This window comes from Sclerotinia sclerotiorum, genomic scaffold (assembly GCF_000146945.2).
Source record: "Sclerotinia sclerotiorum 1980 UF-70 scaffold_2 genomic scaffold, whole genome shotgun sequence".
NCBI lineage: Eukaryota > Fungi > Ascomycota > Leotiomycetes > Helotiales > Sclerotiniaceae > Sclerotinia > Sclerotinia sclerotiorum.
In genome coordinates, this window is record NW_001820834.1 from 319,091 (window position 1) to 343,047 (window position 23,957).

At 41.7% G+C, this 23,957-nt stretch overlaps 11 protein-coding genes and 2 non-coding genes across 13 annotated transcripts; 6 read left to right on the forward strand and 7 right to left on the reverse strand.

The window, feature by feature from the left end:
- Positions 1-459: 459 nt before the first annotated feature.
- SS1G_01195 (hypothetical protein) lies at positions 460-1,179 on the reverse strand (the record flags this gene model as incomplete). Its single annotated transcript, XM_001596952.1, has 1 exon — positions 460-1,179. One exon carries the CDS (start codon positions 1,177-1,179, stop codon positions 460-462), a length of 720 nt encoding a protein of 239 aa, XP_001597002.1.
- A 323-nt stretch (positions 1,180-1,502) lies between these two features.
- Positions 1,503-3,625, forward strand: SS1G_01196 (hypothetical protein; the record flags this gene model as incomplete). Its single annotated transcript, XM_001596953.1, has 4 exons — positions 1,503-1,668; positions 1,723-2,155; positions 2,206-3,469; positions 3,608-3,625. 4 exons carry the CDS (start codon positions 1,503-1,505, stop codon positions 3,623-3,625), a joined length of 1,881 nt encoding a protein of 626 aa, XP_001597003.1.
- Positions 3,626-4,708: 1,083 nt separating this feature from the next.
- On the forward strand, positions 4,709-5,583 carry SS1G_01197 (predicted protein; the record flags this gene model as incomplete). Its single annotated transcript, XM_001596954.1, has 5 exons — positions 4,709-4,868; positions 4,939-5,039; positions 5,196-5,260; positions 5,421-5,470; positions 5,522-5,583. 5 exons carry the CDS (start codon positions 4,709-4,711, stop codon positions 5,581-5,583), a joined length of 438 nt encoding a protein of 145 aa, XP_001597004.1.
- A 1,876-nt stretch (positions 5,584-7,459) lies between these two features.
- Positions 7,460-8,697, reverse strand: SS1G_01198 (hypothetical protein; the record flags this gene model as incomplete). The annotated part of the gene is made up of 2 exons (XM_001596955.1): positions 7,460-8,142; positions 8,193-8,697. 2 exons carry the CDS (start codon positions 8,695-8,697, stop codon positions 7,460-7,462), a joined length of 1,188 nt encoding a protein of 395 aa, XP_001597005.1.
- Positions 8,698-9,305: 608 nt separating this feature from the next.
- SS1G_01199 (hypothetical protein) lies at positions 9,306-10,406 on the reverse strand (the record flags this gene model as incomplete). Its single annotated transcript, XM_001596956.1, has 3 exons — positions 9,306-9,699; positions 9,755-10,304; positions 10,355-10,406. 3 exons carry the CDS (start codon positions 10,404-10,406, stop codon positions 9,306-9,308), a joined length of 996 nt encoding a protein of 331 aa, XP_001597006.1.
- A 1,469-nt stretch (positions 10,407-11,875) lies between these two features.
- On the reverse strand, positions 11,876-12,541 carry SS1G_01200 (hypothetical protein; the record flags this gene model as incomplete). Its single annotated transcript, XM_001596957.1, has 3 exons — positions 11,876-12,306; positions 12,364-12,481; positions 12,536-12,541. 3 exons carry the CDS (start codon positions 12,539-12,541, stop codon positions 11,876-11,878), a joined length of 555 nt encoding a protein of 184 aa, XP_001597007.1.
- A 632-nt stretch (positions 12,542-13,173) lies between these two features.
- SS1G_01201 (hypothetical protein) lies at positions 13,174-14,946 on the forward strand (the record flags this gene model as incomplete). Its single annotated transcript, XM_001596958.1, has 2 exons — positions 13,174-13,281; positions 13,339-14,946. The coding sequence occupies 2 exons, from the start codon at positions 13,174-13,176 to the stop codon at positions 14,944-14,946; spliced, it is 1,716 nt and encodes a 571-aa protein (XP_001597008.1).
- Positions 14,947-15,333: 387 nt separating this feature from the next.
- SS1G_01202 (predicted protein) lies at positions 15,334-15,879 on the reverse strand (the record flags this gene model as incomplete). The annotated part of the gene is made up of 3 exons (XM_001596959.1): positions 15,334-15,341; positions 15,382-15,626; positions 15,704-15,879. 3 exons carry the CDS (start codon positions 15,877-15,879, stop codon positions 15,334-15,336), a joined length of 429 nt encoding a protein of 142 aa, XP_001597009.1.
- Positions 15,880-16,197: 318 nt separating this feature from the next.
- On the forward strand, positions 16,198-16,691 carry SS1G_01203 (predicted protein; the record flags this gene model as incomplete). The annotated part of the gene is made up of 3 exons (XM_001596960.1): positions 16,198-16,219; positions 16,300-16,590; positions 16,660-16,691. 3 exons carry the CDS (start codon positions 16,198-16,200, stop codon positions 16,689-16,691), a joined length of 345 nt encoding a protein of 114 aa, XP_001597010.1.
- Positions 16,692-17,273: 582 nt separating this feature from the next.
- On the reverse strand, positions 17,274-18,002 carry SS1G_01204 (predicted protein; the record flags this gene model as incomplete). Its single annotated transcript, XM_001596961.1, has 3 exons — positions 17,274-17,325; positions 17,436-17,524; positions 17,934-18,002. 3 exons carry the CDS (start codon positions 18,000-18,002, stop codon positions 17,274-17,276), a joined length of 210 nt encoding a protein of 69 aa, XP_001597011.1.
- An 886-nt stretch (positions 18,003-18,888) lies between these two features.
- Positions 18,889-19,371, reverse strand: SS1G_01205 (predicted protein; the record flags this gene model as incomplete). Its single annotated transcript, XM_001596962.1, has 1 exon — positions 18,889-19,371. The coding sequence occupies one exon, from the start codon at positions 19,369-19,371 to the stop codon at positions 18,889-18,891; it is 483 nt and encodes a 160-aa protein (XP_001597012.1).
- A 3,247-nt stretch (positions 19,372-22,618) lies between these two features.
- SS1G_14579 lies at positions 22,619-22,690 on the forward strand. The gene has a single exon. It is a non-coding gene; the product is annotated as a tRNA-Gly (tRNA).
- A 339-nt stretch (positions 22,691-23,029) lies between these two features.
- SS1G_14672 lies at positions 23,030-23,101 on the forward strand. The gene has a single exon. It is a non-coding gene; the product is annotated as a tRNA-Met (tRNA).
- The last annotated feature ends 856 nt before the right edge of the window (positions 23,102-23,957 follow it).

Here is a 23,957-nt window from a genome sequence, read left to right on the forward strand (position 1 = left end):
GATAGTCTGAGCAAATTTCACCTGGAGGGCGATGAGGGGATTGCCTATTTGTTATTGCATGGCCTTTTAACCCTTCAAGGCGTGCCGGATACCACTGGGGTACATGTTCTGAAGATTAACATTAGACTTCTCACGTCTTACATCTAGTGGCGCTTTCTATTTTCTGATTTCAATCCGACTGGATGTACACATGAGCGAGTCAGCCTAGCTCTAGACTTCTGGCATAGGGGTTGGTTTTATGGATGGGAAGAACTTTTTAAATGTGATCATGGTGGGAAACATTAGGTAGAAAATGATGTTCCTGGGTATACCTTGGGAAACATCTTTACATTCAATCAAAAACTGGAATGATAACAACTGCTCAGTATTGTGCCTGGTGATATTCCCGTTATCTCATATCATAGTACAATTTAGCCATTACAAACTCCTCTGAACTCCATCCGACATTGCCCTTGCGATTCACCTGACTGGAGCCAAACCAGGCACACCACTATATCTCTCCTCTCTCTCCGTCTTGAACATAATCTGAACCCAGAACTCCTTCAAATCAGAGTCCCACCAAGTCCAATACCTATCATTCGAGCGATCAATCTCCCTCGCCTGCAACTTGAATCCACACGTCTCATAAGGCTCAGCCGCTACCAACATATACTGAAAATCCTTATCTGGATCCTCCACCTTCTGCTCATACGCACTCATAAAGCGAATGCGCGGCTGCACATCCGCCGCTATCTCAGGATACTGCAACTGAAATAACAACCCCTGCTGTCTCGTAACCGGATCCCGCGTCTTCGTAATCTTATACCCAGGCCGTCCAATCTTCACCATGTTCTTGCGCACGCTAACTTGCGCTCCTACCATACCCACAGGTAACCCAGTAATGGGATCGATACCTGCTCGACCCTCTTTCTCCTCGCGTGCGGCGCGCCGCGCGAGATTGGTCTGGTGCTTGCGTCCCTGCGTGTGTGCGAGATAGGATCCATCGTTTTGGTGGACGGTGAGGCAGAGTCGACATTCGAAGGATCCGACGTGGTTTTTGAAGAAGTACGGGTCTTTGTCTAGATCGATGGTTTCGAGGGCGAGTTTGCGGAGTCGTTCGCGGCGGTCGGCGTTGGTGGCGCTGGTGGAAGCGACGCCACCGCCGCCGAATTTACTACCGGCGCGGTTTTGGTAGTCCATTGTGGAGAGGTGAGGAGGTGAGAAGGGTGGAAGAGGTAGATTTCAAGGCTGGTGAGTTTGAGGATCGTTGAGTGCTAGTAATTGTATGGAGAGACACGTTGGAATTGATGATTTCGAGGGCCAATTTGTAATTGCGATCTCGAAACTAATATTTGGCCGAAATTAATTTGATGGGGAAATAGAAGGTTCGCTGGATAGGTAGGTGTTGTGATAGGAAGTTGATATTGATGTCGCGAAAAAAAGTTCGGCTGTGGTTCAGCCTCTCTTTACAAGGCTGCAACTTATTTCCTAATTAGCACAATCAACGAATTAACCTCTTTACAATGTCACAAAGTCACAACTATTTTGTAGGTCAACGAGTATCGTTTCAAGGGCAATTATGCACGATCCGATATATTGGAGAGGTGAAGGGTACAGAGAAGGAATGGCTAGGGGTTGAATGGGACGACCCTTCGCGGGGTAAGAATGATGGGAAAGGGTACTTTGAATGTAAGTTCCTTGATATGAGAGATATTATTTGGGAGTAACTTCTAATATCTATAGGTTTGAGCAAAGCACCAAGTCCAGCAAGTTTTATACGTCCTACCAGAAAATCAGATCCCGAGCAGAGCTTTGTGGAAGCGGTATTTCATAAATATGCCTCTGGAGATGGCCTGGATCCGAGCAAGCAAATTGTGATATCTGGAAAAGTAGCAGAGGAGGTTGGGTTCGATAAAGTTGCACGGCAGCAGGCTCAGGTGCATGAATTGAAAATTGTCCTAGTTGATGGACAACGCATTAATAGGGCTCATACCAATTCTCAGACCGAAGAGACCTCTGCTACATCAGGGTCAGATAGATCAGTGGTAGATCTTACTGTTGGTGAAGCATTTCCAAGTATAGTTGAGTTGGACTTGAGTAGGAATTTGTTCGGATCTCTGCATGAGATAGAAATCATTTGTGGGCAGTTGAAGAATCTGAGAATCTTAAGATTAAAGTAAGCGACTTTCAAGTGTTGACGAAGCTTGGCTAATATGGTTATTGTAGCGGAAACAGATTAAAGCTTGACACAAGCAAAATCTTAGATGCAGTTATGATGGGATCTACTGAAGAAGTCTTCAGTATGATTAAGTCTTTAGAATTAGATGAAACCCTCATTGATTGGAATGAACTTTGCATACTCATGCAAAGGTTCACCTCTACGGTATCTTTGACGGCATCATCAAATGGCTTTCAAAAATTGGCCTCACCTCTCACGAATTGTTCTCTTGCCTCTTTGACTCTTGAGTATAATGACTTCACGTCATTGACAGATCTGGAGGTATTGACTCAACTCACATCCCTCGAATCGTTACTTCTTAAAGGAAACAAAATATCTACAACAGGAACGATGTCAGGGTCAGGTTCTGTTAAAACATTCACGCCATTAATTTTCAATGAGAAGTTGTCATACATCGACTTATCTTACAACAAAATCGACAAATGGGGTTTTGTGGATGAACTCGTCCATATTTTTCCTGGCATGACATCTTTGCGAATATCTAAGAACCAAATCTATCAAGAAAAGAGCGACGCTTCCACAATGGGTAGTCTTAATGAGGAATTTATGTTAACATTAGCACGTCTTGGGAGCCTTCAAAAATTGAACTTTAGCAGCATTACCATTCAAGATCGAAATAACGCAGAATTATTCTATCTTTCCGAAATTGGCAAGGAACTTGGAGCTGTGGAATCAGATCAAGAATCTATAGTGATTTCCAGACACAAACGATACAAAGAGCTGTGTGATCTTCATGGTCCTCCGGTAGTAATGAGGAAAGAGAAAGCAGAGATAAATCCAGCTTTTCTGGAAGCACGTTTGATTAAATTCACATTCTACGTTCCAGCAAATCTAGAAATTGATCAAAAGGAAACCACAATAGTGAAGGAAATTCCTAAGGCGTTTAGTATTTACCGTGTCAAGGGAATTGTGGGAAGAATCCTAGATTGGAGACCCTTGAGCTTGAAACTTATTTGGGAAACGGGAGAATGGGATCCAGTAGCGGGATATGAGGATATTGATGAGTATGATGAGGATAACGGCGTAGACAGGGATGCAGATGTTTTTACACCTGTGAACTTATCCGATGAGATTGGAAAACAATCAAGAGGAAATGAATCTAGCATGGAAATTGACAAAGTTGCGGTACAAACTCATGAACGATCGGGAGATTCCACAACAGGTAAATTTATGAAGAGAGAAGTAGAGTTGGAGGATTCAACGAAAGATGTGGGGCTTTGTGTGGATGGGATGGAGGCGAGGGTTAGAGTGGTATTTAAAGATGAGAGGAAATTTTCTAGGGGAGGGGGGCGAGGGGGGAGGATAGATTAGATTGAGTTGAGTTGAGTATGTTTTAGCATATATTACAATACTTTTGTTTGATATGGATATTGATACCCAATTGTATAGCACAAAGCACAATATTAAAGGAGAATAGAACAGAGTAATTTACTTAACTGCAGTAGGGTTAGTGGAGAATCGAGATTTATATATATAATAATTGGTATATACGTATTCTTTACTTCTATAATTATACACAAATCTTGATTTTTATTTATAAATTCCTATTCTATCTCACTAGGTTTTTATTTGCGGTTACCGGTTATTGTATGTATGTATATATATAAGATTTAACATATACATAAACATTCGAATTCGACAAATCTGCAAAAAACTAAAAGTCAATATTACCTAGGTACCACTGAGAGATGTACATGTGCTAGTAGTGTTTCGTTGTTTGAGAGGATGAGAGGAGATTTTCTCTGTGCATATATGTGGTGTGGCGATGTCTTGTAACTTTCGGGGGTTGGTGGGGAAGGGGGAAGAGGGGTAGTGAGAGGATATATATGTGTGTGCATTACTTGTGGAGATGGGGGTAGCGGGAAGTGGTGGAGAGGGGGTAGCGAGGAGTAGCGAGGATATATATTTATATATATTCTTCGAATCAAGTATCTATTTCCTCTTCGATTATAGCTGTAATGATTTATGGGAGCAGGAGACACATGGTGGTTTTGTGTAAATAAATATTCCAGTTCTATTGTGTATCTATAGTAGGTAGTAAGATCAAGTACTGGGATTTCCTTTAAGGTGGTAGTATGTACCTTATTTTGTTATAGATTTTATAGACTAGTGATGATTAGGTGGTGAGGTTTGCGGTGTTAGAAATGTTGGTGATAGGGAGTATGTATATTCATGTTGATATAAATGATGGTGGTATAAGTATGTAATCCATTTATTTGTCTTTGTTGATTTATATTTTATTCTATACTTTTATTTTAGGATAAATGCTTCTTCTTCGGGGCTTATTGTCGTTTTCCTCGTCTTCCGTCGTTCTTTTTGCTGTTACTTATACGCTTAATCTGTATATTATATCATGGTGATGACAACACAAATTTGAGTTGCCCAGTTCAAAATCAAAGACTCTTTGCACAGATCACAATGTTAGCCTACTAAGTCGGATTTGTGCCTTGTTGGACCTGCTCTCCACTCCAACTATGCTATGCATCGAGAATGGAAAGTAAGATTTTCACGATCATCAAGGACTCTTATATACCCGTAGATAAGATTTCCCTTAGTAGAGGCACCAAGCGAGGCATGCGAACTACAATAGAGCTTCACATGACCCCGTCCCCGAACCATAGCCGTTCAACTACGAAGAGCATGCATCTACGTAAGGCAATTCTCATAGAGTTTTTCCATCCGCTATCGTTTTGACATCCCATCCTTATAATAAACCACAGGACCGAACAAAATTAATATCAAAAATCAACAACAGAATGCCCCTGTATTAAGCGACAATAAACTACTGTATGAGGATAAATTCACCGTAGAACCTAATACAGTACTTGAAGATGTCCACTTATTTCAAACTTTAAATGCATTGAAACCCTTAGGATATAATTTGTAAACATTGTAATCATGGTTGTACTCGGATTCTTCTTATCTTTTTGTTAATATTGGTAAGTATAGGTAGCTACAATACTACTGATATTTATAGATACCTACAAATAGCAGAAATTGGAATTATCACGACACTAACGCGGGGTCTATTGGCTACAAAACGTATATTAAGCCCTCTTGAAAAACTCAGCGTAACGTAACGTCCTCAATAATTGTGCGTGAAATTTTGTGAGCTACTCCACCTATACCACTGTTATCCTCCATCCTCCACCCCGCTCAAGCCGACTAAAAAACTATATAACCCTAAGCACCCACTACCTAGATACTTCCACACAATACAACAACTTTCTACATGTCTCACGGAAAACTTAGGTCTGTAGTTATTTCAAAAAAAATAAAAACAAAATAAAAAAATAACTACAGATATTACTTCAGACACAAGCTATATTAATGTGGCTTTATACAAAATACAAACATGTTTCTGAGCATTTTTCAATCTTAAGACGTCCTTTTTTGCTGTTATTGTGCTGGACATATTGTCCCCTTGAGATGATAATTGTGATAAATATAAGATAACATAAGAAAAGATCACCAAGTAATAGTGATTATATCCAACTAATGACAATAACAACAAAACTCAACTCGACACTATATCAGAGACTCAAAACCGTGCAGGACTGCGGGATTGCGGGAATGGGATATATGTAACTGTACATATACTTATATATAGTGATTTTCTCAGACGCCTATCGTAAATTTCAAAGGGTAAGTAAACCTGGAGCTACGATTCGTGATTATATAGACAACAGATCCATAATCATTCTTCTTATATTGAGTTTAATAGCGAGTATAATAGTAATTCCTACTTCAGAAATATAACTAAAAAGAAAGGATAATATCTATATCTATATCTATACTTATAGATATACACTTTATACACTTCACACACTTCATACCCTTCATACACTTCACAACTAAGAAATAACATTCACTTCCACTTCCACTTTACTCCCACTTCCATTCACAGAGTAAAATATATCATTTCCATATAATAAAAAATATCTCACTAGACTTAATCACTTAGAAGAGCCTTAGAGAAAAACCAAGATCAGGATTTAAGTACAAATCGAAGTTTGCTTCGCTGTATATCTTGTATGTAGTATATAATATATGGTAAAAGATATAAGGTATAAGATATGAGGTATGAGGTACAAGGTATGAGGTATAAAAGTAGAGTGATCAAGTAGATAAACAAGGATAAATCAAGTATTTTTTCCTTTTACACTTGCTTATATTTATAGGTGTTTTGGGGTGATAAATATCTTCTAATAGTGTGACGGAAACCCCTGCTTTCCTCCCACCCTTATTATATAAGAAACCTGGGGTACATTAACCATGTCCACACATGATACGATTACTCGGGATTAGTATACGATTTAGGTGGTCTGAGGATCAGATCCGGACAAGTACTAGGTATCAATGGTTATCGGAAAAGTAAGATCATTGGAGGGATAAATATGACTTCTTTTTGCCTAGCCATTGCGGCTAGGCCATTCATTTGTGTATATATAAGAGTAGCTATCCCCATCTACAGGTGCTCTTCACCTGTAGATTCTAAGTTAAATACAATTGCTGGTCTATAAACACCCTTTTGGTCACAAATAGAGGTTTCTTATAAAGTAGGTAGATATGAATGAATGTAGATCTCGGGACCATTAATCAATCAATCAGTTGGGCAAAATATAAAAGGTAATAATAATAATAAGACTTACTGTTAAAGTGAATGGTTTCTGCGTAGCACGTGCACAGGGCACTAGTCCTATTAGGACTAGATTGAGAAGCTCTCTGTAGGAGAGCTTCGCGCTTCCGTAGAACTAAGATTATGGGTGATTTATATAGAAGGCCAATATAGCCTCAGTTCTGCCCTATCAGCTTCCCACTATTCCCTGTGTAAGGTCATTCCTTTTAACACTTACTTCCCTTGTAGTCACAGCTCACCATCTAATCTAACCTTCCCATGAATTCCAGCCTCTACTATCAAAACCTAATGCCTCAAAGTCTCACAAAATACCGCCAAAACAGTCATCATGATATTAATCATCGTCCTAGATTTTAGTATTCTAGTAAACTATCATTCCATACATGAGCAAATCCCCTGCTTCGCCATTTTAGATAGCTCCAAAAAACGCCATGCTTGCCATAATTTCCATTTCAATTCCTCGAAATAATATCCGTTAATTCGTGATATTTCGTAGCCGTTTTACTCCTAGAACTCATTACCTAATATCCTGTCAAAAATCGGATCCGCAGATCAGTTTGGTATTCGCTTTTCCTCCCACTCCTTTCCTTCCCATGCTGTATTTAAGCATGAGCCATAGACGCCAAAACCTCCGCCACATCTGTCTCGACAGGTCCTTGGCTCTGTTCTAAAGGTGTCAAATCTCTCGGTGAGAAAGGAGTACCACCATTTGGAGACATGGCTCTATTTGGTGTAAAAGCAAGTCCACGGATACTTGGTGAATTTGAGCCCTCGTTCATGGCGGAATGTTCTTCCCTGGTTTGTATTGGAAACTTCGCAAGGCCAGCCAACATCTCCTTTCTTTTCTTATGCCATTCCAAATCTTTTGCGATGGCACTATCAAGTAAAACTTCCTTTTCCATCCATTCTCTTTTCCTCAGCTCTTCCATTAACTCGCATTGTTTCCTTAATGCCTCGCCTTCTTCCTCTGCCCATTTTATTTGCTTACGTAGTAATTTCCAAAGCTCAACTGGTCCTTTGGCTTCTTCTTCCAAAGTGATTCCTAACTCAGGAGGATATGATGTTGCCAACGACGAAGGATCAACTACCGGTGATATTTGTGCTCCTGCGACAGGATTTGCATCCGGAAATGGTTTCATGACGACTTTGAGTTGACCGTGGCCGGGTCTTGAAATGTCATGTAGATGTTTTGGAATAGGATCAGAAGGACGAAGAGCTTCGGTTTCGTGAACTGTTCGCATGTGTTTGGCGAGAGCATCAGAACGTGTAAAAGCGCGATCGCATTCTAGTATACTTGTTAGCTTTGATTTAAATATTCACCCGTAAAGAACAAACCAGGTAAGGCGCAATAGAATGGCTTTTCTCCGGTATGACTTCTCATATGCGCCTTCAAAGCATAGGCACTTGCTTGAGGCTGGCTTTTCCTTGGACAACCCAACCATTCGCATGTATATTTCTTGGGTCTCGAATCGATGTGATCATGATGTAAATGATCGACCAACTGATCCATATCTCCCAAATCTCCTCTAGTGCATCCAAGCCATGCGCAAACTGTAATCTGTTCATGTAAATCATCAAGAGCATCCTCCGGTCGTTGAATGATGCTTGGAGAATCCGGGATATCTCCTTCTGTATCACTAGAACAATAACCATCTGTTCCCTCCATTTTAATATTGCGAGATGTGTGAGCGTTGCGTAAAGATTCGTCACTACTCGTCTTTTGTCTTTTCGCGGGCGGCATATGAGTTTCTGCAGCCATCCGTTCGTTTTCTTCGTCAATCTCGAATGCGTCTGAGGAAAGATCTGAGAGGGGAGATCCTGGAGGCGAGTCGTCTGCCATGTTGAGAAAGTCAAAAATGACAATTGTATAGTGGGATTTGTAATTAGAGGTACGCTAAAGGTGAAAATCTTAAGGTTGAAGGTGAAGGGTGAATTGATTGAGTTCAGTTGGTGTTTGATAAAGAAGCTTTGCGAATATGCAGTTTAGTTGCACTCGATGATGTCCATCGCGAAATATGCCAAGAGCTTTCGGATCTTTCCGTCCAGCTAGCTGTCCACTTTTCTTAATAACGTGGTGGGTGACCTTGACATTTTCTTTTCCATCTTCATTTAAATATTCTACTTCATGTTACACACAATCCAATCGACTTTCGCTGTTGCGAACTCTTGATTGTAAAGACATAATGCAGCTGCAGTATTTAAAGACTCTGCAATAGATAATACCATTTAGGTAAGCTCATTTTATGCATCTATCTCTTTTTTTACACTCCCGCTATGATGAATAACCTTCGAGTTCTGCAATTCGGATGGATGTAGGCAACTGCATCTTAAGGTCGACATAAACACATTACACAATTTATTCTGAGCTCTATTTCTAAATACATATTTCTTGCGCTATCTCATACTCCCGTTCTACCATTGCTAACTCCTTTCCTTCCACCAAGGCTTTTAACCTTCCAACATTGCTGATTGCTCCTTGCCATAACGAGGTCCCGAACTTGGGAATTGCTTCAAAATCGATTCAAGCTCCGCCAAATCAGCATCACTTAAAGATACTTCCTTGGAGTTCTCTTGAATGCGGCTGATTGTAGTAGCACCGGGGATTGGGATGATCTCTGGGTTACCGTTCTTCTTCGAAATTGCTGTAAGCCAATTGATAGAAATTTGAGCCAATGTGCATTTCTTTTCCTCCGCAAGCTTTGCCACTGCATCAGAAAGCTTCTTGTTGGCTTCAAAGTGCTCTTTCTGGAATCGAGGATAGTCTTTACGATGGTCCCCCTCAGGGAGATCTTCTGGCTTTTGAATCGTACCGGTCAATAATCCTCGGCCTAATGGTGAGTATCTGTGTTTCATTAGCCATGCAATTATCATCATCCATATCGAAAGGAATTACGTACGCAACAACCAAGATATCATGTTCAGCACAAGCATTTGCAACCCCATTTTGAAAAATATTCAACGTAGACAAAGCAACTTCCACCTCACAAGCCACAACCTTCGTAACCTTTGCAGCCCTACGCACCGTTTCTGCTGAACACTCGCTCAACGAAATACCCCCAATCTTCCCCGTCTTCACATACTCTTCCTCTAAGACCTTCATCGTAGTCTCAATGGGTGTATTCTTATCCACCCTCGCACACTCAAAGATATCGATTTTCTTCGTTCCTCCCAAGAGTGCTAAACATGTATCCACACTCTTCCTCACTCCCTCTGGACTTCCATCCGGCACGAACTTTTCTAGATTTATACCACCTTTGATACTCAAGACTACTTTATCAGCATCTTCAGGATACTTTGTAAAGTAGGCTTTGCAGATGGTAAGAGAGTTGTATTCAGGAGTTCCATAGAATTGTCCACCGTTCCAGAAATTACACCCGTTTTCGAGGGCGGATTTTAGGGTTTTGATGCTCTCTTCGAGAGGTTGGGGCTCTGGACGCCATGAGAGACCTAGGAGGGAGGGTTAGTTGATGTTTGAGAGGTGATTGGGAAGGATATACCCATCATGCCGTACCCAATGGTACCAATATCTTTTCCGAGTAATTGAACCATTTTGTCTGTTTTTATTCTCTTGTTGTGGCTTTATGTGATGTTGTTGTGTTTGTGTAATCGATTGAGATTTGATTTTTTGGAGGGGTAATTATTTACGCTGCAGTTACTCGTATAATTGAAGAACTAATGCAATAGAACTAACTGTTACTGATGATGAATAAAAATGCGGAAAAATTCAACTCTTTATATACTCTATTATCCCTCATCTATCTGATATTTTCGGCGGTTACGTTACACATTATATCATCAATGAATTGCCATACAATATTTCACCATGTAATAATAATAACTATACGTACTTCCATACTCGGTAATTGAGGGAAGTGGGGGGAAGAGCATTTCTCCCTCATAGCTAGCCGGCCTGGTGGGCTAATCGTGAAATGAGGTAAGCTGGAGCTGGACCTCGGGGTTAATGATTAAATCCATGCATGCGGCGGTTGATTTATCAGTAAGCAAGCAAGCATATTTCAACCTCAACCGAAGTTATCAAGTACATGTCGCAAAGGGAAGTAAGATCTTACCTACTCGCGCTGACGGAAAGGAGAGAAAAGTCCGACGCTAGAATAAATCCCAATTTATTCATTCCTCTGCGAGTGGTGTTAGGACTCTGTTGTTGTCCGCTGGAATTCCAATTCAGGGCGCGGGAGCCATCTTGCTTTGGCGAGGGTCTTTGGGATTTCTGAAGTTTGTTGATCAATTATTTGGTTTTATGTCTATGTCATAATATAATTCAAAACAAAATAGTAGGTGTCCTGTATTTCAAATTTCAAATTATATAAATATTTATTTATTATAAATTTTTATACTCCTTTTTATCTTCTCCTCCTCTTATTGAAAACCTCCAATCTCAAAACTTGATTTAAAAATTGATTTACCAATATGGGATTTTCTGACATAGCGATTGAAAAAGATCATTCTGGCTTTATCATCCCTGAGTCATGCATGGTCATATAACCTTAACCTATGACAGTTTTGGAGATAAAGCCCAAAATATTAAGTCCATTTCCGCTGCTATCCCCCTTGTTGAACTCGTGGGAATGATGGGGCATCGAAGGAAGGAGATACCGGTCGTTTGGTAGGATGCTTAACGCCGTGCTTGGTATGTATGTGTGGCTTTGAATTTGTAGGGTTTACGAGATGGAGACGTCGCGGTTTGAGTGAAGGGATATGTGGATAGGAGATACTTACTAGGTGGTACATAAAGAGAGGTGGGATGAAGTGTGCTGGTAGGGGATTTGTTGATCTGAGAAGGGCTTGGGTAACCAAACAATTTGGGTATTGAATCTCAAAAATGATATCAACATTACACTAAATTCTCGTTCGACTGTTTTTTTTTTTTTTCATAAAGTCATTAGGCCCCAAATATACAATCTCTTTAAAACTTTCCTGAAGCCAAATATCGTCTCATCCCTATAACCAATGCGCCCTCGGATTCCCCATTTCATCTTCCTATCCCCCTCATCAACACCTCACAACCCCCTCCTCAGAGCCCTCTTCCTCGCACTCGCACTCTCCTGGTTGCCAAATGGCCACCCGCTCGTCCTTTTATCCGCGCCCGTCTTTTTACTAATCCTCCCACTCTCCGTTCCAAAAAGTATACACCATCCCCCTATCGCAAATAATGTCGTCGACCCAAGCGATCCCAATGCAAATGTAAAAGTACCACTTGTTGTGTAGCGCGCATAGCAGTAAAACGCGATCACTCCATGATAAATGGTAGAAATTGTAAGGACGGGGACTGCGTAGGGAGCCTTCGGGTCACTGGCTGAAGATGTGACTGCAGAGGAGGCAGTATCGGACAGGGAAGAGGTGAGCGGGACGGATCCGGTTAGGAGGACGATCAGGACGCCGAGGGTGAGTAGCGTTATTCCTAGGGATCTGGAAAAGTATTCTTCGAGTACTGAGAATGAGCTGTTAGTAGAACTATGGAAATTTGAAAGGTGTGTAATGGACTAACAAGTAGCATCTCGCACTTCAGGTGAGAGCATAGCGATGATGATGGTAGGAGATAGCATTAATGGAACTGCTTGTAAAGCAAGCCATCCTGCTGTTCCATATGTGTACGAGTAAAATACCTAGTTGAGAATCAGTCAAGCACGTTCTGATACATATTTCGGGTTGAGCCATACATCCATAATTCTCACAAGTACTAGTTGAAAAGCTTGGTGTAATCTCCAACTCGATTGATATAACCCTAGTATTTTCGATACAAATATCAAAAGTCTTCAATATACAAGGCAAAATAGAATTGACAAACCGCCCTTATAACTACAAATCCAAAAGCATGATCTCATCCAAAAAAAAACAAAGTCATCCCATCTCATGTCAGGAACAACACAACCGACCACACTACCTTACGTCATTTATTAAAGTCTCAGGCAAGAAAATGAGTCGTCAAGGCATTACTGCATATTTTAGTGCGGGGCTGGCCAGCCCTCACCCTAGTCAACGCCACCATCTCCATTCTCCGTGCTCCGATCTTCGCAATGCATTTTCGACGAATTATCTCAATTGTGATTGTCAATGATTGTCAATGATTTACAATCTTTTAATTTTTTGTCCCAATAACTAAGTTTCATCTCCATCTATCTCTAGAATTTATTCATACATCTCCGATATTTAGATAATATCATTCTACCATTTTTACTTCAATCGAAAACTCGAATATATTGTATACATATCAATCATACATCTCATACATACATAAGAACTCCAATCCCGAAACAAAAGAGCGGCGCATCCAGCGTTCGCAAACCCGTCAAGAATCATGAGCGCAATTCTCTCCGCAGACGATTTAAATGATTTCATTTCCCCAGGAGTCGCATGTATAAAACCCGTCGAAACTTTACCAGCTGCAAAACCTTCTGCGGATAATGTATGTATATTCATTTTCATTCTTTCCCTATCGTCCCAATCCTAACATTTTCTTCAGGAACTCGAAATATCCTTCAATACCGATGCCCCTCTTCCTTCCGATTTACCCCCCGCCCAGATATCACTCACGGATTGTCTCGCATGTTCAGGATGCGTCACTTCTGCGGAAGCTGTCCTTGTATCTTTACAATCGCATGCCGAAGTATTATCACAATTAGATTCAGCGCCTGGTCTTCGCCTATATAAAAATGCGACAGGGACAGGTATAAAGGTGGAAGGAGTAGAACAAGGAGGGAAAATATATGTCGCAAGTGTCAGTCCGCAATCACGAGCGAGTATTGCTGCCACTTTTGGAGTTACCGAACGAGAAGCAGGCTATATGATTGAACACTTACTTAGCGGGCCAAAAGGAATAAAGAACAGGGCGGTTTATAGGAATGCATTTCAATGGGTTGTGGATACAAATATTACGAGAGAGGCATGTTTAGTACTTGGAGCTGAGGAAGTAATAGCGTCTATGACAGACACCGGATCTAAGAAACCAGTCCTGACATCTTCTTGTCCTGGATGGGTATGCTACGCCGAAAAGACACATCCACACGTTTTACCTCATTTATCACGGATGAAATCACCACAAGCATTGATGGGAACTCTTATAAAGACGACTTTAAGTCGAAAACTTGGTATTTCACCTGATAGGATATGGCATGTAGCTGTTATGCCATGTTTCGATAAAAAGCTGGAAGCTAGTCGAGAGGAATTGACCGACGCTGTTTGGGAAGGAACAGGAACTAGGGGCGTTAGAGATGTCGATTCTGTTATCACAAGCAAGGAGTTACTCATGCTCGCAGATTCCAGAGGCATCGAATTTTCCAAATTACCTCGGACTCCAATACCTACATCCTCACGCATACCGTTCCCAGATACAAAAATAGACTCTTTTCTCTTCCCATCCAATCGCAAAGGTAGCGGCAACGGTAACCGCGACGCTGGTACTTCCGGTGGAAATCTTCATTATGCCCTCCATTATTTTGCATCCCAGCATAAAGGATCATCCATCCAAACGATTAAAGGTCGAAACGTAGATGTTGTGGATTATACTGTTGTCGCAGAAAACGGTGAGATACTGTTAAAGGCAGCCAGATATTATGGATTCCGAAATATTCAAAATCTTGTCCGACGACTAAAGCCAGCAAAGCCGTCTCGAATGCCTGGTGGTAAACCTATCGGAAGCGCTAGGCGGCCAAATGGTAAAGCTTCCGGTCCCGATTATAGTTATGTTGAAGTTATGGCATGTCCAGGTGGTTGTACCAACGGGGGTGGTCAGATCAAGGTTGATGATCCAATAAATACTAGCCGGTTGGAAGGCGATGCGAAAGCCGGTCCACAAGAACAAAAAATGTGGCTGGCTCAAGTTGATGAGGCATACTTCTCTGGAGAAGATAATGTGGAGTCATCGAGTGTTGATGACCGTAATGATTTAGTTGAAGGGATCTCACCATCATACATCAAAGATACTCTATCGCATTGGGCGGCAACCACGGGCCTAGATCTGGAAAGATTGGTGTATACGACATACCGGGAGGTTGTTAGTGATGTTGGCAAAAATGTCGGGGATGCCGAAAGAGTAATAGAAATCGCCGGTAAAATTGGCGGAGGTTGGTAGTTGGTGACTCTAGAGCAGAAAATCAACTCATTTTACCACCTCGATTTGCGAATCCAAATCCTTTACCTGTTGCATCAGGTCCCCTTGGAGCTCGAATAACTTGTTCATTCTCTCGTGAAATTGGTGTAGATGTGCCCGAATTTGATCGTGATCCTTCCCCATTTCTAGATGTCTTCTGTGTTGTGATCGACCCCGGCTTAGGCGTATAGTTTGGATCGAATAATTCCTTCTGTCCAGACCTACTATCTGGCCTACTATCTGGTCTCCGGATATCGTTTCCTCTGCCCCTTCCCCTTCCCTGTAGAGGCGGTGTCCCATTCCTCGGACTATTACTGCCACTACCTCCCCTCCCATTTCCAGAATTACTTCTTGGCGCAGAATTGGTCCCTAGAATCCTGGCTCTGGCTTCATCGTATTTCTTCTGCTTTTCCTCACGCTCACGTTGTGTCTTTTCGCGCAACTCTTCGGCAGTTGGTCCTGTGACAATAACCTCCTCTTCCTCTTCTGCTTCAATGGTGATCGTTTTACCAGTTCGAGGATCTATTTTGGTGATGGTTCTAGGTGCCGGTTTACGAGAGAGAAGTGTAAGAGGTGCCTTGTACGGTGTAGCTAATGGAACAGGTTTGGCGAGATTAGGTGGAAGAAAGGGGAATTCTTCTGAGAGACCGCCTGGTGTTTCGCTATGGATGAATCGTATTAGTTGTTTAAAGCGGACAGTTGATATGCAAGGACATTGTAGACGTAGAATGTAACATACGCAGATTCCCAGATCTTCTTGTTAATCTCCGCGTGTTTTGCTAATCGTTCCGCCTTGGATATTTTGGGCTCTTCCTCGATCACTTTACTTTTTGATGGTGGTGCGGATTCCCATGCGTCGGCTTGAGTTTCCCAATCGTCGTCCCAGGCACTGGGAATTGCTGATTTTTTGCTCATATTCTGTTAGAGAATCTTTTGTTCTATGTATTGATTAATATTTGAAGAATTGAGGAAGGTGTGAAGAGTGGAGAGGTAATGAAAAGGGAGGGGTGGTACTTTTTGAGTTTGCAAGGGATGTGGCTTGCGGTGGATTACGCTAACTGTGTAACAGCCCTGCCATCACGACTTGGCTGCATGACAAGGCTGTGGGGTGTTTACTTGAAGCTTTACTTATCACCATCTTTAAATCAATTCACTTCACCCGTCCTAGTAATAGTATAAGACGAATATCTTCTTTTAATCGACTATTAGTACGGTCGCATAAAACTCACCGAAATGTCGGCCCAAGAATCAGCAGGTAAGTAAATAACCATTCCCATTCCCATCCACCATCCTCGACCCTCAATCCCAAAAACCAAATATCTTACTACTTTCCAGCAGATCAACAACCGCCAGCCTCAAGCACCGACGCCGAACTTTCGTCGCACCAAGAACCCCATCAAGAATCCCACCAAGAAGACCTCATGATGGAAGCTCCGGATTCCCCACCCGATCTCTACGCCAATAACCATAGTTTCTCTGATACGCCCGCTACGACTCCCTCGAAGAGTGCGGCCCCTCAGGATAAGATTAATCATGGGTCGCCGGGTAGTTCGTGGTCTTCGAAGAAGTTTAGAGAGGAGTATGATAGGGCTTGGGATGCGTTAGTTGATAAGAATTGGGATGGCAGTGAGTTATTTTTCACAACCCTTACTGGTTGTGGAGGGGAAGAAAATAGAAGGCTAATGTGGATGATAGAGAAATATGGTGATCCGTTGGTGAAGAATTAGGGAGCTACGAAGAATTCATGGTTACGTATTGGAAGATCTTCGCAACTGGATGGTGGGCTGCGCCGGAGGATGAGCTTGCTACATGCTAGCATTACTGCAGTTATGACAGAAGATACGATGATATGCATAATGGCTTGGGAGTTGGAGGATTTGTTGGCGTTTAGGAAGAATGGATGAGATGGTGGCAAGGATTAGTTTCTGTCCACCTCGAGGTGGAAATGCAATACTTGCCTGATTTCATAGTTCATCCCGTATCATGGTATTCCTGTTTCATCTGTTCACTACCTGGCTGTGGCATTGTAATATCTCCTTCTGATTTTATTATTGCTATCATGTCGAAGAAGCATGAAGTTAACCTGAAGTGGAGAGTTATCAAGCAAGTGCAAAGCATGTCTCAACCCTGCCCAAACATATCACTGCTCCGTCATAAATTACGCAGCCCTGTTGCTATATAATAGCCCAGATTGAGTTTCTCGCCGTGTCCATTGCCTGTTCGTTTCAAGTTGTCTAATGGTGTTGCAAATTAGCTGGGCTTTTGCCTTGAGGTGTATTTTTATATCGTACCTTTTGAAAGAGAAGTGCTCAACTTATGAAGTCTTGAGTCATTGGGGGATCTTTCCGAAGATCTTGAAAACTAAAATTTCATGTGTTAGTACGGTCAATCATGTAGCAAAGTTGAAAAAGGTATGAATGGTACCCGTTGCTAGAGGAAAAGAGTGAAAATTGGCCATACATATTATCTACTGGACCTTCACGCCCGAGTGTGAAAGCTTTCGTTTCTTGCTTTCGCCATCCTTATCCTTGGTTTCAAGTACCCGGTCGACTAAGACGAGCTGAAGCTCAAGGTTAGGAACAGGAACAGGAAGCAGCTCGAAATGTTGGCAATTTGGCTTTTTTGTGCAGAGGTCGACAACGAATTTGCAATTTTCCTTCAAATGAGCCTTGAAAGCAAGATCAAACGGGGTCCCGATGTGGAAATCTAGCATTCTGTTGACGTTTAATCTGTTATCAACTTTGCTGCTATCATGAAATCCCAAGCCTTACCATAATTCATATGGTGATAGTGGGTTGTTCCTTCGCTCCCTAAGTAAGTAGGGAAGATAAGTCGCGCCCATGAATGTCAAAAGTTGATTCTCGTCGGAGAATTTGACCCGACTTAGGACAACCGAGGTCAAGGAAAGAACATGGCCCAAATAGGTATTGTTCTTTGGGAAGGTTCCTTGACAGGAAATCTTCGCATACTTCTAGCATTGTGGCGTTAAGTACGATCTCCGGTTGTGGAGTCATGTGGGCGGTAGCTATGGTAGTCATGTTGTTGGTCGCCATGAAATTTGTTGCAGGTTTGGATGTGCTGAGAAGTGGGAGATCTCTTATTTATTGGAGGAGGTAATGGGAGATTTGCTACATGGGTTGGGAGTGGTAGCTGAAGAAGGGGATTGAGTTGTTGCCTTGAGAAAGAGTCAATTTTGGATCGAAGTTGAGAAGTCTACAAGTCCCTAGTGGGTAGAAGGTTCCTTGAGTCAGTAGACATTCACTAGCTTTTACTTTCACTTTACTTGTACTGAGCATTGTAAGAGATGAGTTTGCGTTTCCATTGCTTTTTCTTTTCACTGCATTGCCACGATTATATGTCCGATGTTACAGCTGAAGTTCATTGTATGTAGCTTTATGCCTTCATTGGTATTTGCCGTGTCATTGGTCATATTGTTTTCGCATGTTTATTTCCTGCAAGCCCACTATCAGAAGAAAAGCACCGCACAAACTCCCATCCGCGTGCATCCAACGACATCCCTTACGACATTATTTCATTGTTCCTCTGGGCGATAAACAGTCACTCGTTTCCAAGTGGTTCCTGTGATCGAATCAGTAAGTTTGCACGAAAAGAGAACTATGCCATCATGCCTTTTGAAGTACTTGGAACCTTTATGGACAGCTCCCCCAGGCGAAACAAATATCGATATTCTACTCTGGTGCATCTTTCCTCTCCTTGTTTGATTGTTCGAGGCTATTGGATACTAGCTTTCTGTCGCCGTTGGACACAACTTCGATTACTGACTTGACTGATCCAAGCAACTCCGATAGCTTTTCAAACGCTTCATCCTTGAAATCCGTTCCTATCTTGGTTTCGGGGGCGTTCCTAGGGGCAAACGACTTGGATTTGGCTTCAAGTGCCCGATCAATGAGGACGAGTGGGAGCTCAAGGTTCGTGAGTGTGTGCGTCTGGGGCTGCTTCGGGTCTTGCAGGCTTCTTACAGAGTTCGAGAAGAAATTGGCAGTTCTTTTGTAGGAATTCTTTGAATTTAAGATCGAACTCGGATCCTCTATGGTCATCCAACAGAGTGCGATAGAACTTGGCGTCTACCCTTGCCTGCCAAGATGACCTGCTGTCTTCCGCACCACCAATTAAGACCCATAAGGCATATGGAGACAACGGGTCATTGTCGCATTCTCCTATAAGATATGGAAGGTACTGTGCGCCAAAAAGTTTCAGAAATTTGCCAACGTCTTCATCTTTGATAGTATGGACATCTTTGATGATCAAGGTTAAAGTAAGAATTTGGTTGAGATTGGCGTAGTCGGGAGAATTAGTACGTCGCCAGAAGAAGGCGTCTGGTCGGAACACCTGATTTGAGTCGATCGAATTCAATGGTAGACTTGGATTGGAATTGGTCGCCTCCATGGTGTCCGATCTGCCTTTTGGACTTTTGTGGTGATCGACCCGACTTGTTTTCTTGAGAAGACGATCAAGGTGAGTTGACCATGGATGGAAGCTGAAAAGTATAGAATCTTGGTTTTAAGAAGATATCTTTTCTCGCTTCAGACATTCACTAACAATTTACCTTCCATTTTGCTTAATCTTGTGATTTATATTCACCTTTCAATTGGAACCTTGTTTTAAACTCTTGTCCATAAGGCTGAAAGTATTTGTTGTCAGTACGTATATACTCCTTCAATGTCTAAGCTTGGATAGTAAGTCAGTTCTGCATGAGGAGGATTGGAATAATACTTTTGCTCCACTACACGGAGTTGTACCTATGTCTTCATGACATAGGATTCAGGTTCTGATGTGTATGGAATACAGATGTCATGTCTTGTAATGATTTCCCAATTCATGAAAAGCTACGAGCTTGTTCCTTTCGAGCAAAAACTTCATACAAGCGACGTAGATCACTGTGCAAATCACAGTCCAAGAGTTTAGATCACATCATTGAGAAAAACGCAGTGGAAATGAGTTATCGCAAGCTGTTGACCGCATGTACAGGCAACGCGCTGTTACAGCTACTTAGGGATTTAATGATTCTTAACTATGGCCCAATTAGTTCCGCGAGCATCGAATTCAGCAGTTCGCGCGTCGTTTCGCGCGTAGTTTGGATATAGGAGCTGAGAAATTTTAATGACAAATAACCATCATCCTCACAACATTCGAAAATGAAGGGAAAAATTATCGTATAGACCCGATTCTTGCACTAAAAAATTGACGGGGATAAAAAATACCGAAATAGTTCGATCAAAGGTTGCGTTCAGACGACGTGCCATTAGAGTCTGATCCCGCAGCTATAGGTTGCTCAAGATTTAAAAGTATGAGCTTCCCACTCTGGAAGGCCCTTCGTTACAAAACCCCATCAAACGAAACAATTTCTTCAGATGCTTACTCTTCCATACTTCCATCTTCGAGCGCTTGCTTTGATAAAAGCTTTCACAGTCCGGACCTTCTCCGTGTCGCTATTCAAATGTTTTCTGTTATTACAGGAGTGTGATAATCATACATAGGAAGTCTTTTCTATGTCAAAATGAGATGATATCGCCAACCAATTTCGGTCTCAAGTTCCACTGCTGGCAAAGCTCATTTCTTTAAAGTATGGGGCACTAGTGTGCCATCTTCTCTGCCTAAGAGGAGAGGCAAGAAAGCTTAAAATACGATAAGCACCAATGTTTTACTTAAATTTTTCTGTCTTGTGACAAGGAGATTTTAAGCAAGAGCGAAGCAATACAATCTATTAGTCCAATTCTTTGAACTTTCTAGTCTTTCAAAAACAGCTAGAGAGCTTTCTACTCCTTCAAAGGTACGAGGTGGTACGATATGGTACATGATAAGAGGTTAGCAATAGATTTCAGTTTGGACTCCCTTATGATAATATGTCGGTACAAAAATTCGAGCTCGCTTATTTCTCCCATTGAGACCCCTTTTCATTATATTCCCATAGTATCTCTTTGTATAATCAACACGGCAACTACCCTTCCACCTGGAAGCTGGTATATTCTTTGTCACTATCCTACCTCTATAATTTAAATCCAATATAACTTGGCAAATGCTTGTCACCTAGTTTTTCCTCCATCATCCATACCAAACTCTTCGATCATCCCGCCAAAGTTCTTGGTATCTTCATATACAATGATACCAGCCACAGATATAGATTCTCCATCCTCGGGAGTATTTTATCATCGTAGATCTTCCGAAACGTGGCCTACGGGATATAATGAACCGAAAAGCGCGGACAGCGAGTTTAGTAAGGGACTTCTCTCGAAAAATCGTCTTTCACTCCTTCAAAGTCGAAGTTTTTCTTCAAGAATTTTATGGGCATATCAATTATCTTCTTGATTTTGCTAAATGTCTTACAATCAGTTTTTATTGTATCATTGGGTTCTAGATCATTCAAAGAATGTCTTGCTTCACCAGGTAGTTATCCCTTACACCTTTACTTTGAATGCGCAGTAGCTCCAAGAATCATTGTGATACTAATAATCTATGATTGATCTAGAGATTCCCGAACTTAGTCTCGAGCGCTCCCAAACCCGTCATATTTCTCGCACCAGTCGCTTCACTTCACGCAATATCTCTGATGGGAATAAAGCTTGGCATAAAATTCTACCAGGCCATGGTGTCGTAGCTTTACCTCAATCATATGTAGAAGCCAATAATATCCCAGAGTCTACCACAACCCACCTGTACGATGGTGACAAGGAATCCAAACATATTTATTTCATTGAATCTTATCATGTTCTGTATTGTCTCGTACGTTCTCTCATTACTTTCCCTCTATTCTTTGAAAGTCCTTCTCTTTTTCCAACCCCCTCTAATACAAAACAGCGTATGCTCCGCAGCCTCTACCATTCCTACGATTATAACCTACCACTCGCACCATTTCTTCCCCCAGCAGATCATCCCTACCATTGTTTCGATCGCATTCGTCAATACATCATGTGTAACCCAGCTTATATACTAGTACCCAATATTGCAGGACATGGTAAATCAGATTGGACGCAACCGAATAAAAAAATGTATGGATTGGGATGCGTTGAGGGATTGGGCGGAAAAATGGCATGGGGATTATATGGATACGTTTGATTTTTCGGATAGAGAGAAGGAATTGGAAGGGTATGATGAGGTGGATATTTATGCGAATTATAGAGAGGGTGATGGATTGCCGGTTGGTGAACTTTAGCTTGAAGTTAAGGGTGTTGTGAGGTTGGGAGTTGGAGGTATGGGAGAATGAAGATGGGTCTGAGGATTTACAGGGGAGTTAGATAGATTTGCTTGTACTGAGTATACAATGCTAGAATTATGGATATGTACACTTGTGGATGGTATTGTGAGTAGCATGCGAGGTCTGATACTATATCACATATAGAGGCTCGGATATGTCAAGCGGTCTAGATATGACTGATTGAGCGTGAAATCAGTATATTTATGCAGAACTATATCTTACCAACAACTTTACTAATAGAATAGCTTTCCTAACAAAAGAGAAATAACTTCCGTCCTTGTCGGAGGTAGCAGGACAGAGTGGAAACCCTCCCAGTAAGACCCGCTCTCCTCGCTTCCACCATGATATGGCTCCACAAACCCCCACCCTTCAACTGGGAGAAAAATGTTAATATAATGTCAGACGCTCATGCTACTTACAATCAATTAATCAACATACTCAGCTTCAATAGTCCAATGGTTAGGATTCCACCCTTCCAAGGTGGAGGTCGGCGTTCAATTCGCCGTTGTTGCAATATCTTTTTGGAACTTTTCGGTGATGAAATCATTATGTACTTTTTTTTTTCGCCAGGTGTCTGAGTTGTTTCCTCATGAAATTTGAGATGTATACTCCCTAGATGTTTTATATTTTGGCGATCAAAATTTTGAGGGTGTGATATCGATGTACTCGAGTATACCTTCAAGAATTGTGTGTTCCGGGCTAGCCCTGCACCTCGTTCCCCACCACGTGCACCAACCCACGATCCATTTTTCCTCTTGCAATTTACCATCTTTTCATGTCTAACAAAATGAATAATATAGATTCAAATTGGCATCTCTCTCTCATCCAATTGGAACAATCAATCCAATTTAAAGCAAGTTGGCGCAGTGGAAGCGCGCCGGGCTCATAACCCGGAGGTCCCCAGATCGAAACTGGGACTTGCTAGAATATAACTTTTCTTTTTGCACTTTTTCGTGGTGGGGATATATTTTCAGGTTTCTGTGAGAGTAGGGAGGTGTCAGGAGGCAAATGGAATTTGGGGTTTGTAACTGGAATGAATAGCTTTTAGTGGTTCCCCTTATGCATCAAAAGATCTGGAAATCGTCTTTCTATACGATGTGGGTTTTGAGCTGTGAGATTGAGTCGCCTTCTGAAGGTAGAACGTTAAAATTTTAGTTCAGTGGTGGGGTAGTTGAATAAAAAGCGAGAAAAATTTCCAGCTCTGTGGAACGAGAAATGTGGGAGCCTTTCAGAGGAATCTTCTGATCCTATCATAATTAGAGAATTTCATGTTCCATCCACTTATCGTGTTGTGTTGTGGGTCAGTGGGTTTATATGGGGGTTCGGCTAGCTCAGGGGATGTTCATCTCTCTTGAGTCCATGGGAACTGCACTTCCAATGCTACATTGTTACACAAATTGTTCAAATCTGAGCACGAGAATGAGCATGTACACGCAATAAGATGGGTGTTACACCTTGATTTAGCAGTCCATATACAGCCATGTATGTCCACGATGTATCTATATCAACCACATCACCATCGCTGTGCAAATTTCCATTAACCAAAGTCGAAAGTTCGGAACCTACATCATCATCCAACATTCACATAGTAATAAAATGTGGAAGACTGGCCTTTAAAAGCACCAGCCATATGATTTATTCATCTCTTAGACTCAAAGATTTATCTAGTGTTAACTCTTCGGTGGCTCAGAAACTTATAATAGAAATCCGAAAGCTCCGTCCTTGATGCTACGTTTTAATGAGCTATCGAAACATTAACCATTAGAGGTAAAACTCTCAG